Source organism: Sceloporus undulatus, chromosome 9, assembly GCF_019175285.1.
Source record: "Sceloporus undulatus isolate JIND9_A2432 ecotype Alabama chromosome 9, SceUnd_v1.1, whole genome shotgun sequence".
Lineage (NCBI taxonomy): Eukaryota > Metazoa > Chordata > Lepidosauria > Squamata > Phrynosomatidae > Sceloporus > Sceloporus undulatus.
In genome coordinates, this window is record NC_056530.1 from 34,254,890 (window position 1) to 34,269,202 (window position 14,313).

Sequence of the window (14,313 nt, forward strand, 5' to 3'; positions counted from 1 at the left end):
ATAGGGCATTCACTGTGATTGCTCCCAAATTGTGGAATGTCTTGCCGGAGGAGATCCATCTCATTACTACCTTAGATGCCTTTAAGAAGGCAATCAAGACGGATCTCTTCTGGTGAGCCTACCCCCCCCCCCCCCCCCCCCCCCTTTACCAGCTTAAGATGATATTCCACTTGGAACTTGATGAGGAATCAGATTGTGATATTGCACATGTACAGGTATTTTAGTGTGTTTTTAAATTTTGCTTTGTATAATGAGAATCTATTTTAACTATGTGTATCTTTATATATGTGCTGTTCTCCCACCTCAATCTGTAGGGAGAGGCAGGATATATAAATAAAAATTATTATTATTAGGTATGGGAAAGATCTCAGTTTCAAAATTTGGTCAAAATTATCCATTTTGTGCCTCCTAGAACTTGTGAAACAAACCAAATCTTACCTCGGAAATCTGCATATATGTGAGACTTGGAGTATTTTTTTAAATTATAAAATATCTATAAAACCATACTTTAAAAATGCAAATAGCTAAAAATTTAGTTAGTGGGAGGAAAGTATATAAAATGTATACAAAAATATACATTAAATAAATACATGTTCACATTCTGAAAAATATGTATTAATTTCCACTTTCGAAGGGAAAGAAAAGGTCTTATAGCCTGGTAAGAACAAAGCATAGGACAAGAATACAACAGTATATGTGTGGCAAGGCTCTGGGCAAAGCTTGTAATCATGGAAAAACTGAGTTGTATTTCCCTGCCAGCAAGAGAAACAGACTTCATGTGCACAAAAACATTTTTTTTCCCTGTTCTAATCTAGTCATGCTTCATATTATTTGGCCTTCCTGGTCACAAGATAGGTGTGTCGTAAATTACCTTGAGGCATGACATGTATTTTGCAGACTCCGTATGCATGGTAGCAGCCTTACCATAACTGTTGCCTTCTGCCCCACAAATCTGAGTGTGGCATGACAGAAGATTATAGTCCTTAACCACCAGGCCATGAATTCCCTTGTCCACATTCAGCCAACTGCTTTTTCCCAGCTGTGCCATTTATAGCCTTTTGTCAGGCTGAGAAGCCCAGACAGTGGAGCTTTCATTCAGACATAATTCAGCAATGCCAGTGAGTTTCCAAGTTGTTAGGAAAGACGTTTTGTCAGCCCTGTCAGAAGATGCCAGGATTTGTTCCTAGGACTTCTTGCATGCAAAAGCAGGCACTCTTGTCACTGAGCTATGACTTCTCTGCAGAGATTTCACTGTACTGTTCTTTCTCTTTTGCAGCCTCATTATGTTCCAGACAATTACAAAAGAAATGGAGGCAGGTGAGTCTCTTTGCTGCTCTATATTCTTTTGGGACAAATGTTTTGTGAGAGAGGATTTAACTTTTAAAAGAACTAGACATATTTATAAAGTTTTCATGCCTCATGTAACTCTTGCAGCATACTAAGTAAAAGTACTTTCAGTGTTTCAATGCTGAATCACCAAAGACAGAAAGCAAAGCTGATCAGCTAATGTAACTTTTCTCAGCATGGTGCTGTTCAACTGTTTTACGCTTCAGCCCCCATGGTTTCCTCCCAGTATGGCCATTACTTATGAATTTAAGGGGATGTAATTCAAAATGTCTGGCGGATACCAGTTTGGAGAAGGCTGAACCTAGTGGCAACTCTCCTCCCCAGCTCAGTTCCCTGAGCCACTTGAATTGATTGTGTAAGTGTAAGTGTCTTATTGCAAATACAGTCAGAAACAAAAAAAACCCTAAGCAAATGTTGTTGAGCTTTTTATGAATATGCTTTTTGTATCGTGCCTTGTTGGTTAAACAAAGCAGAATAAAATTGGGTTTAGGCCCATCTCCCCAAGTATATGACCACCTTCTACTCCCCAGTTTAAATTAAGGTGCCATAACTCTCCTCCCTCTTTTGTCCAAGCTCACTTCACTGAACAGTGACAATTCAAATGGCCATAGCTTAGCCCCACATGTTTTTACTGTCCTCCTGGGATATCAGGATTTTTTACAAGAGACAGTAAGGAACTTAGTGAAGGAAACGAGCTGCTCAGATCATAGAATCGTAGAGTTGGAAAAGACCACAAGGGCCATCCAGTCCAACCCCCTTCTGCCATGCAGGAACTCTCAATCAAAACATCCCTGACAGATGGCCATCCAGCCTCTGTTTAAAGACCTCCAAGGAAGGAGACACCACCACACTGCGTGGGAGTGTTTTCCACTGTCGAACAGCCCTCACTGTCAGGAAGTTCCTCCTAATATTGAGGTGGAATCTCTTTTCCTGTTTGCATCCATTGTTCTGGGACCTGTTCTCTGGAACAGCAGAAAACAAGCTTGCTCCCTCCTCAATATGACATCTCTTCAAATATTTAAACAGGGATGTAATATCACCTCTTAACTGTCTCTTCTCCATGCTAGACATCCCCAGCTCCCTAAGTCATTCCTCATAGGGCATAGTTTCCAGACCCTTCATCATTTTAGTTGCTCTCCTTTGAACACGCTCCAATTTCTCAAAATCATTTTTGAATTGTGGTGCCCAGAACTGGACACAGTATTTCAGGTGCAGAGAGCAGTTAATGTGAGGGGTTGAGTGAGAGGTAGGGCATTCCATTGAAATCTCAGTCGCTCCCCAACTGCAGCAACAGCAACAATAACAACAACAACCCTTACAAACGTTTGGTCACAATGTTGGTCACAAAGGAAGCTCCTTCAGTGATAGAGTTTGAAGGGATCCCATAGGCCATCAAATCCAGCCTGTGCTCAATGCAGTAAAATCAGCTAGCACATCATCAGCAAGTAATTGTCCTGTCTCTTTCTGAAGAAATCCAGGAACCCCACCACTTTTCTAGGTAATTGGTTCCATTGACAAACTGCCCTTTGTCATGAAGTTCCATCTGGCATTCAATTGAAATCTACTCTCTTGTAACTTAAAACCATTAGACTGGACCCTACTTTCTGTAGAAGCAAAGAGCAAACCTTCACTCTCCCCTCTATGACAGCCCCTTTGAATATTTAAAAAGTGCAATCTTGTCACTTTTCATTCGTCTCTTCACCAGGCTCAATATGCCCAACTCCAAAATATTATTTGCCATCATACTGCTGCCTTATGTCCAACTTATGATCATCAATAATCCCATGGTCCTTTTCAAATGTACTGTTGCTAAGCCAGGTATCCCCATCCTGTAAGTGTGCATTTGGTTTTTGTACCCTAAATGTAGAATATTGTTTCTGTTTAATTTCATTTGACTAATTTCGCTGTTCTCCCATATGTGTGAGTCACAGAGATCACAAAGAAGAACAGGCTGCCTATCTGTAATTGTTGTTCTTTGAGTGGTCATCTGTAAACTCACACAACCTGCCCTCTTCATGCCATCCCTTTTTCCAGATCTCTCAATGGTAGACTTGGAACTGGATTTTGGTGGGAACCCACAGGTTATATGTATGTCGGCAAAAGGGCAGGGTTACCACCAAAACACAGTTCTAGAAACTTCCAGAGATCTCCATGCAGGCACAGAATGACCCATATGTGTAAGTTCACAGATGACCACTCAGTGAACTACAGTTACAGTTAGGCAACCTGTTCTTTGTTCCAATTCATTAATTTATTGAGAGTTTTACTGTGGTTGCCATTCTCTTCCTCAGTTTCTCTTCTAGAATTCATATCTTTGTGTTTAGAATTTGCCTTTGGACTGATGGTTGAACTATCCTCTCCCACCCCCAGGATTTAGTTTAGAGCCCTTTTGATCATGCTATGCTATTGTCAAGGATATTTTCTCCAGTCTTTGTAAGAAGCAGATAGATGGTGATGCACACAATGACTCTCCTGACCATATATGGCTGCTGTCATCTATTCCAGGTCATCTTGGAAGTCTGACCGTTCCAAGTCTCAGAACAAAGACCTAAGCCAGGAGGAAGACCCACTTCCCCTCATGGAGGACATGATAGCAAGGCAAGAGCCAGCCTCTAGTGAGCAGTTGCCCAGTGTAGAAGATCCAGAGAAGGAGGCACTTCCCCAGGAAAATGGTGAAATGGATAACAAGGTGGAAGAAAGCAGTTCCATCCCCATGCGGCCTTGCACCCCAGAAGAACGTCGGCACATGCAGCGTGAAAGACTCAACCAAATCCTCCTCACCCTTCTAGAGAAAATCCCAGGGAAAAATGGTAAGAGCAAACACACACACACACACGGAGCAAATTTAAAGTGCTCACTGCATGTGTGGCTTCTATCATGTTTCTTTTTAATAGTACTTTGTCCAGGTGGTGCAAAAAGGTGTAGAATTACCCAAACTTTGCCAGAATAAGATAGACGTATCATGTTTTAAAAGAGCTTTTCCATAACTTTTTTAAATTATGAATCATTCTGCAGTCACTTTTTCATGAGTACATTTCCGCATGGTGAAATTGAGAGCATAGCATTTGGGATTCTCTGTGAGAATCAAATCTCCCTTTTTAAAACACACTGCTTTCTCTTCTTCCCTCTGCATAGAGAAGTAGCACATCAGAAAGAAGGAGGGCAAACCCACTCCTTGTGCTCTTTTTCGGTGTATGGAGACGTTTGTAATGGCTGAGGATTCAGAAGCATGACCTTGAAATAGCATACTAAATACAGCCTAGGAAAAACTATAGGATATAGAGTCCCAACATAGACTGTGAAGCTTTAGGATAAAAACATAGGAGTTTATTTGACTTTTATCACAATGGGGCCCATTTCATCTCTTCCTAGAATTTTGGTGACCAGTAGAGAGGGGCACATTCTCCCTTATTCATTGCTTCATATAAAGTCACATTAACAAGCTTAGAATCATAGAATCATAGAATCGTAGAGTTGGAAGAGACCACAAGGGCCGTCCTTCTGCTGGGTTATGTATCGGTTACTGCTTCTGTATTTGAGCAATACAGAGTTTAAAGTATTCATAGTTATATTCATTGTTACTTTCTTTGGTTCATATCAGCCCTTCTGTGACCTAGTATGGACCTTAAAACCTGCCCACAAAAAGCTCAGCCATGCTCTCTGTTCCTCCCTCCCCACCCCCAAAATCCAGAAGAAATTTCTAGTCACTCCTCATTTAGAAAAAGGGCCTCTCCTGGGCCAGAAATAGGTCGGTGGAGATGGGACAAAAAGCCTTGTGAAATTGCCATTCTTCTAAGGGTCCCATTATTAAAAGCTGGGCTTTGTTTAGCTTTTTTAAAGAAAGGAATGAATCGGTAGCTCTTCCAAGTCCAGTCAATGACGTCTTCAGTCTTTTGTGACTCAGCCTAGCATTTACCATTTCTGGACCTACCTTAGAGCCCTTGAAGCCCCCCACCCAACTGGTGGCTGTTCGTGTCTGGAAGAGAGCCATAGCCAGACATGAAGCAATTCTGTCAGCTGCTGAGGTTCAGTGGGGTTCCCCAGAGGGTTTAGTGGCTAAAATAATCATTTTGCATGTGGCTAAGACCCTCCTCCTTCCAGGCACAAATGTCCATGGTGAGCTTTAGTGGCTTGATGGGCAGGGGATTTTGGTCACTGTGGAGGGAAAAGAGAATGCCAAATGCTACAGTGACCAAAAAATAGATTTACAGGGGTGTAACTGTTAGTGGCATATGCATAGGATTCTAGCCTATGTGTGCCACCCATGGACCTGGGGAAGTTATTCACTTCAAGTGAACAATACTGAGATAGATGTACTGTTGCTCTGATTATGTATGAAGCAACCTCATATACTTACAAGAGCTGCCACTCACAAGGTTTGCTCTGGAGGGCTTTACTAAAGTCTGTAATGAATTTGTATGTTTCTCTCTCATACAGCCATCGATGTCACCTACCTGTTAGAGGAAGGTTCGGGACGGAAGCTGCGGCGACGCACTCTGGCTCTTCCAGAGAGCAGCTTCAGGAAGTGACGTGCTCCACCCCACTGGAGAGAGGCTCTACTTGGAGTTCTGTGAATGAGACTGTGGGCTGGATGGGCAAGGCTTTCACCCGCCTTCCTGTGTCTCACAGTGTGTTGGGGGGTGGGAGGGCAGGCAAGAGGGGTAGAAGGAAACGGACACAAATGGTTCTGTAGCACTTAGACAACGCGATTGGGCAGGCAGGCAGCCCCACTCAGCAGTGCTCTTATGATGTGTGTGGTGTTGGGTGTGCCTTGTTGTCGATGTTAAGGTACTAAGGAAAACCTTGTGGTTTTTTGTCCAAGACAGTCAAATTTTAATTTTATTTATTTCTCCCTGCCACTGCCACTCCTGCTCCTGCTGCAATGTCCCTGGTCAGAGAAAGGAAAAAGGGCAGGAAGGAGCTGTACAGTGGGATGTGGGGAGGTAAGCTGGTTCAGAACTGTTTTCCTTCCATAGGAGTCCTCTTCCCCATACCTGTCACTTCTGCCACAATGGTGTACAGCTCAAGCTGGTGGGATTGGAGGCACGGGGGAAGCGTCCTAACTCCAAGGGGCTCGTGGCATGAATGCAAAGCCTTCGGTTTGCTCAGGACATGGTGGAGAAAGAGCGATGCATTGAGCACAGAAGGCACATGGGACAATTTTGTGGTTCTGTTGGCATGAAAGCCCCAGCCAAAGCCCTCAACTCTGAAGCACTTGGTTACACATCCTGCAACTTAAGGTGGGCAGGGAGGATGAATTTTTTAAACACATTTTTTTTTTTTTGCTGCAGATAAATTTTATAAAGCAAATTATCCAGTCCTAATGCCACCCGATTGGGTTGTCTTTTTTGTTTTTGTTTTTTCCCTTTGGTGTTTTATTTTGTAGTAAGCTGTTTTTGTGTGTCCGGTGTATCGTGAAAATTTAAAAAGACAAAAAACTGTCAAAACAGCAAACACACACACACACAAAAAAAATAACTTTTCACTACATGAACCGTCAAGCAGTATTTCTGAGCGAGTATTTGTTGTGAAATTGTAGACTATTATTCATGGATAACACTACTCTTGTGTTCTATTTTTTTTTAAGAAAAGGAAAAAAACTGTACAGCTTAAAAGCATCCGTCTCTTAAAGAGACAGTGTATTTTATGCGCCTGCCTCTCTCTGCCCTTAAATTGGAGGGGATAAAAAAATAAAGTGTTAACTCATTGACTGCAGGGAAGGGACAGTTTCCTTGCTTAACACAATAACGGTTTCCAACCATCATGATGGCTGATATCCAGTGCGGCACCAGACTATGTAAACATACCATGTACCCTGGTGGTTTACAGGCCATGCGCTGGCACAGGGAGCCGGCAGTTCGGCATACACTGGCCCTTTAATGTGGCTTTGCTCTCTGTCTCTCTTTGGTGTTCATAAGCATATTATGGTCCTGTTTAGGTGTCCTTATAAAAGAATCCCATTTCTAAATGTGCCAAGTTGTATATATATCGAAACCTTTCTTTTGCTGCGTGATTGTAAAGCAATATGGTAGCTCTCTCCGTGTTCCTTCCCAACGGACCAAGCTTGTCCCAACTGTACATTCTTGTTAACTATATTACTCTTAGTTTACTCTTAGTTTGGAACGACAACAACAAAAAAAGGCTCCATTCCATTCAAATTTTTTTTTCTGATGATTTAAGAAGTTAAGAAGAGGTTGGTAAAGAGAAGGGATGGGTGGGGGGAGCCCTTTGAGGAAAAAACATATTTTATTAAAAAAAGACAAATAAGAAAATAGTTTGGAATATTTTCTTACTGTAGAAAAGTCTTGTACAGGAGAACCCTGAGTATAAAATACTCGTTGTGTGTTGTAGGAAAAATGGGGGAGGAAAAAAAACTGCATGTCGGAAAAATCTTTTCAGTAAGTCACTCCATTTAGTTCAAAACGGGGAATTGTCTCAAAATGGTGTTAAACACTAAAAAGAGAGAAAATCCAGATAAGTCCTTTTTAAAGAAAATGATGATGATGATGACGACGACGACGATGAAGAAAAGCTTGCCGAGAAGTGAGACACTAGCTCTACCATTTTATCTTTCTTTTGTTGAAAGACTAAAAACGATGTTTTTTAGACAATCAAATTCTAGGTAAGTGTGAAAAAGAGTTTGTGTTGGGTTGTTTTTTTTTTAAGTTTTTGGTTTTGTTTTCTTACTGGTGTAGAAAATTACTGACTTTTTTAAAAAACACAAAAAACCAGGGGGTTGGGGAGGGGTTGTTTTGTATTAACCGAAGAGGCTGGCGATGTTTCACCCGATTGCTGATGGAAGCCCAGGAAAAGAAGAAAAAAAGCACTATGTTTGTTGCAAATATAGATACGAACTCTTTTTAGTCTGCATGGGGATAGGCCGTGTGGTTGCTGAGAAGAAATGCTGCTAATATATTTCCTTTTTACAAGAGCATATCTAAATAGACCATTGTTTTGATGTTAATCTTTGTAAATTATGTATTACCAATTTTAACATTGGATGTAATTGCATAAAAGGCCTGCATCTCAAATACTAAGAGATTCTAGTATTAAATGGGAAAAAAAACATGTTTCCTATCCAGTGGCTTTGGGGGTTTTCTTGTCTGTTTCTTTACTTCTTTCTTTTTCCTCTTGCTTTCTATCTCTTTCTCTCACACACAAGATGTCCCCTCTTTCTGACAAATCCCAGTTATATTGTAGTTTTTAATTGTTTGTGTCTTGTTAAAATGTCATTAGTATGATGAGGATAGTGAGGGCTCTGGAGAACACATCCTTGGAGGAATAAAAGGCTGATTATGTATTGTTTAAAGGGAGGGATGAAGTTAAAGAGAAGCTGAACGGCTGTCTTCAAATATCATAAGGGCTGTATTGCTCAAGAGGAGAGAAGTAAGGACTCGCGAGTGGAAATTGTACTGATGCAGGGTTTGGCATAAGCAAAACTTCAGAGTTTTTAAGAACTTATAGAGCTCTTCAACAATGCAAGAGATGGGCTTCGATGGTGAGCCTTTATTGGAGGTTTTTAAGCAGAGGTTGGGTATGTGAAGCCGAAGGCTTTCATGGCCAGCATCCATAGTTTTTTGTGGCTGGCGAAACGTCAGGAGGAAATTCTTCTAGAACATGGCCAAATAGCCTGAAAAACCCACAAATAACTAGAGGTTGGGTAGCTGTCACAGGCCCAGAAATTTAACCCCATGTTGTAGATACCGCTATAAAACTATTAAAATACACGAGTATGTTTTTAAAAAATATATACAAATTAAAAAGCAATGATTTAAAATTGACTGGGTAGGCCAGCCGGAAGAGATATGTCTTTAATGTTGTTTTAAATACTATCAGCATTTTCAGTTGTTGTATCTCTTCTGGCAGGTCATTTCTCAGTCTGAAGACAATTCTAGGAAGAGGTGCAGTTGGCATATCAGCTGAACGTGATAGTAGGCACTCTTGACCTTCACATCTATCTGAGCTGTCATTTTGAGGGACAGATCCAAACTGCAAACACAGTCTTTCAGGCGGAGTATGACCCCATGCAGAACTGGTGGACATACCTCCAGCACCAGATTATGACCTCTGTCTTGTATGGATTCAGTTTGTTTATTTTTCCTTCAACCCATTCTTCCAAGCATTCAGAGGAGATACACTATCCTTAACTGAAGCTGTTTTTGAAGGTGTGGAGAATGGGAGATCCTTGAGTTTTCACCCAGATGGGCATCCTCTCCACAAGGCTTCCTACCTTGCATTCAGCCTACACTTTGGGACCAATCTCTGGCCAAGATTCCTTTGCTGGAGATCCTTCAAATCCCCATCTCCAGATAGGCATGGTAGATTCTGTAAACGGCAAGGCCTCAGGGCAGAGGGTTGGTACCGACATAAGAGTACAGTAGGGATGATCTGTTGAAGCTGTTCAACCTCTTGTTCTTCCAAGAGGTCTCTCCCTGCAGAGCAACTCCTCCATCCATCTCCAAGACATCAATCACCTCAATGCCATGAATCTATGAACAATGGTACTGAGGCCGATTCATCTGATGTATGTATGGAAAGGTCCCCCTCTTGATATGTGGTTGAGCATGAGTCCACATCCACTGAAATGATGTTTAGGCATTCTCTAAGCAGATTTTTTGAATGGCACACACCTTGGACCTGGAGGTAAAGCAACAAGAGGATTTTATAAGAGGATTTAATCAGCACTCCCGACTCCTGTGTCCATTCCACTCTTGCCCTCCCTACTAAAAATGTCATACAAATCATGGGCGAATCCGTCAATGCTTCCATCAACTTCAAAAAAGACTGACAATCTTTACAGGATAACTAATGCAGATTCAACATGGCTACTTGAACACCCTATGCTGAATTTGGCAATTGTTGAGGCATCTCAATCTAATTTGTTCAGAAAGCCACATTCAACTCCCTCAGATAAGAAGAATCATAAGTTGGACCTTATGGCCAAGACACTTTATTCGGCTGCCACTCTGGGCCTTAGGATTGCTAATTACCCAGTTTGTATGGCTGCATAGCAGCAACATTTAGGGGGGGAAGTTCTTCCTCTTTTTGAAAATCTACCTGATGAAGAGAAGCGTCTAGCGAATGTTCTCCAGTCAGAGGCTCATTCCCTGGCAGGCCAACAAATTAACTCAGCTTGACATGTCACAGACCAATCTGTAAAAGTGTCCCATAGCCCTAAGGAGACATGTCTTTCTCCCATTCCCCTTGCTCACCATTGTGCTTACAAAGATACAGGATGATCATGCCAACATCATCCTAGTGGCTCCTTGGTGGCCGAGGCAACCATGGTTCACACCTCTTCTCCGATGATGCAGGACCTCTCTGCTCCAATTCAGAGAATTATCCTAGCAGCCCACAAACCTTCTTCATGGAAATCCTATGCCTACAAATGGAACAAGTTTCTTACTTTCCTTGCTGGAGTAGACTTGTTTCCTTGTGTCCAGACCAATCATATTCTTGAATTTCTTTTATCTTTACATGATGCAGACTCTTCTCTCTCCTTGGTGAAATGCTATTTGGCTGCAGTTTGCTGTAAATTTCAGAGTCTAATCTCCAATAAACCCAGTGCCACTAAGGAGGCTGAGATACAATAACTGGGGCGTTTGTGTGGATAGAGCAATGGACAACACACACTACATGAATATATTTTGTTAACGTTTGGTAGCCTTACTATATATACTAAGAGTGCCTGCCTAACACCAAGTGTAGCAGTTTAACCTCACCTTGGCACCAAGGCTATAGTAAGAAAGGCCCTCAGAAGAAGCCAGTATGAAAAGAAGACGACTGCACTACAGGAAGATAAGATTCAGTCAGGGAAGCTGCTGCCCTGAGTTTGCAGGACCTGCAAACTCAGGACAGGTTGGCCTGGAGGTCTCTCATGCATCCATAGGGTCCCCATAAGTCAAAGCCAACTTGATGGCAAACCACCAGAAGAGCCATATGTTCCCCAATACCCCAGAGACCTAATATGAGACATCCATTTTGTTTACCACCACCCATCCAAATTAAAATGGACATCAGAGACGTAGCAGACAGTCTCTATGAGAGCAAGCATTTTCCATTTTTTATCATTGGGAGCAATTCCTGATCTTATCACGCTTTATGTACAGAATCTGTCCACAGTGAGAACAAGACTGGAAGAGATGAGCAATGGCTTTGCCAGAGACAGAACTCATCAAAGCACAGCAAATGGGGCAGCAGGGGTTAGCATATCTGACTAAGATCACAACAATTCAGGTCCAAGCTTTCACTCAGAAATAAAATCTGGCTGGGTGAATTTGGCCCAGCCGTTGCTTCATGGCTTAATGCAGTGATGGGCAACGCTAGGAGTCTGGGGGCCATGGAGGCCCCAAAATGGAGCTAGTTAGAATTTTAAAACTGGAGAGAGAGAGAGAGAGAGAGAGAGAGAGATATTAACAGTGCAGGAAGGGGGTAAGTGTGACCATTTATTTAAAAAAGGAATCGCTGCTCCTGGAGTCTTCCATCAGAAATAATTAAGTCCTCCTTTTTTTTTGGTCACACCAAAGACAGTCTAGGAAATGTTTGGAGGTGTAATGGACTGCAAAAACAACACTTGAGCTCCAGGGCCACATGTTACTCATCTTTGGCTTAAGGTATCTCACTGGGTTGTTAGGAGCACAAAAGTGGGGAGGGGAGGGAAATCTATGCTTCTCTAAACTACTTGAACGAGGGGGAAAAGCTATCACCCTCAAGCAGTAATGTCAGTGCATGAATGCCAGTAGCGTTGTAGGCAAAATAGGGCTGTGAGAAACCAACCGTGTGAGCATGCTTTAGTAAATGCCACAGTTTGCAGCAGAGCAGAGGTGAGAATCAATTTCTGGGTTATATTTTTGCAATGTTTTATTTCACTCCATTCCTGCCATCTTCCTAGAGAGCAAGGAGTGCTGTCATTGGAGGGTGGCAGCCTCCAGGAATAGCCATTCCAGATGGGTCCCACTCACTGTTGCACCATCAGCAGCCCAGAGAATGTGCAATAGCAGTGAGACAGAAACAGAAAGGAAGGGGCAAGCCTTGTCTCTGTTGCCCAAGAGGGGAGGGCCAGGTCTAATGGTTTTAAGTAGTAGTAGTAGTAGTAGCAGCAGCAGCAGCAGAAGCAAGTACATTTTGATACCACTTATCAGTCAACAAACACCGCCTAAGCAGTTTACAATCTGCAAACCCCCAACAAGAAGCTGGGTACTCATTTTACTGACCTACAGAAGGATGGAGGGCTGAGTGGACCCCGGAGCCCTGCCTGGGATCCAACTCACAACCTTGTGGCTGTGAATGGCTGCAGTGCAAGCATTTAACCACTGCACCATCAGGGTTCTTTAGAGTTATGGTCTAAAAATTTTGATGTTGACTGAACATTACAATGACCTTCTTGACAGCAACAGCGATTTGGCGATAGAACCAATTGCCAAGAGAGGTGGTGGGATTCCCTTCTGTGGACCTGTTGGAGATGCTCTAGTTGGAGATGCTGCATTGAGTTGGAGGTTGGACTTGATTGCTCTTCAAATTCTATGCTATATATACACACAATATATATATACGTTATAATACATACATGAGAGAGAACAATCTTTTGGCATGAAGATAACACAATCTTAGAGAGCAGCGAATACATTGGGAGAGGACACTCTCAAGGGGAAAAGGTGGGTGGGCTAAGACATTCAAGCACCTCCAGAGTGGGGTGAGGCAGTTTGAAAGAAGGAAAGTGTGAGGCAACAGGGGAGCCTGCTCTGGCAGACTTTGTGCCCTGCTGTAGGAAACAGAGGCTGCCCAATTTGCAGACAACTATTTGTGACCTTATGACAGGTGTGCAGTTGAGAATGGTAGACCACAGGTGTGCACATTCTTTTTCTTAGTGTTCACATCATATCCAATGTGTATTGGGGGAAGTTACATTTTGCATCCCCTTTCCAGTAGTTTTTGAGCTCCACATGGTCCATTGCCCTGTTTCACAGGATGAGAGAAGTGTAGCCTACAGGGACTAGGCCTCTGAGGTCACCATGGCAGCACTGGAGCCAATCTTCATCCACTGTATCTAAGACCTGCAAGATGTCCCCTTTACGGAAGCTCAGCTCATTGTCCCCACTTCCCACATGGTTGCAGAGTGCGCGGACAGCCCTGTGGAGAGAGACAGACACCCAAACATGTTCAATGAACTCAGGGAGCAGGGAGGGCAGGGCAGGTAGAGTACACAAGACACAAGGTCCAAGAAACCTGACCAGGGCTTTAAAGCCTGTTTTTGAACAGGTGGTAAGCTTAGGCATGGCCTGTACTATTGTAGACTTCTTTGAAAGCTCTGATTTCACCTTTAGACTACAGCTCCCAGAATTTACCAGTCAGTGTGATCAGTGCCCACGCTGGCAGGGAGATCCTGGAAGCTGTAGTGCAAACTTTGAATTAGAATATGGACTTCTGTGGAGAAAAACAGGTTGATCAAACCCTTATAGCTAGGCAACCAGCATTATCAGGGTGAGAAAATCTAGCACAGCCTTCTCCCCAGTGGTATAGTGGAGCCTGGGTTTATAGGGCTGGAGCACTGACAGTTTTTGAATAGCATGGACAGTGATGTTATCTGACTCCCACATTCTCCCCCATATTTGAGTTTATCTCAAAGTAGCTAGGAAGGAGGGATGGATTTTCTTTGTGACAATGTATTACTATGAACTAGCATACCCTCCAACATTTCACAGACAGAGACTGGCACATATGTGGCCAAGATGGTAATATATTAATGAGGAAGAGCACACAAGCTAGGAATAACTGTAGCAGTTTGCTTTTCCACAGGGCATGATGCCACCTCTTCCTCTCCCCCTACTGAGGTACCAGACGCCAAACTGGCCATTGTAAATTCCTATTTAAATATTACAACTGCCTTCATCCTAATATTAACCAAAGCTTTATTTCCTGCCCCTGTCCCTCCTTTCTCACATTCAGGCTGTGAGTGTTGCTGCTAAT

At 42.7% G+C, this 14,313-nt stretch overlaps 2 protein-coding genes across 3 annotated transcripts in view; one reads left to right on the forward strand and one right to left on the reverse strand.

The window, feature by feature from the left end:
* The window catches only part of ASH1L (ASH1 like histone lysine methyltransferase), a 98,887-nt gene extending 90,455 nt beyond the window's left edge, over nt 1-8,432 (forward strand). Inside the window, exons 26-28 of the mRNA XM_042440786.1 lie at nt 1,277-1,317; nt 3,853-4,157; nt 5,785-8,432. Coding sequence (XP_042296720.1) covers nt 1,277-1,317; nt 3,853-4,157; nt 5,785-5,876 — 438 coding nt within the window. The 3' untranslated portion in view covers nt 5,877-8,432. The remainder of the gene's footprint in view (nt 1-1,276; nt 1,318-3,852; nt 4,158-5,784) is intronic.
* Nucleotides 8,433-12,557: 4,125 nt separating this feature from the next.
* Nucleotides 12,558-14,313, reverse strand: part of RUSC1 (RUN and SH3 domain containing 1) — a 23,177-nt gene continuing 21,421 nt past the window's right edge. For both annotated transcript variants that reach the window (XM_042440756.1, XM_042440755.1), the window contains one exon: nt 12,558-13,476. In XM_042440756.1, the coding sequence (XP_042296690.1) occupies nt 13,308-13,476 (169 nt within the window). In that variant the 3' untranslated portion in view covers nt 12,558-13,307. The remainder of the gene's footprint in view (nt 13,477-14,313) is intronic.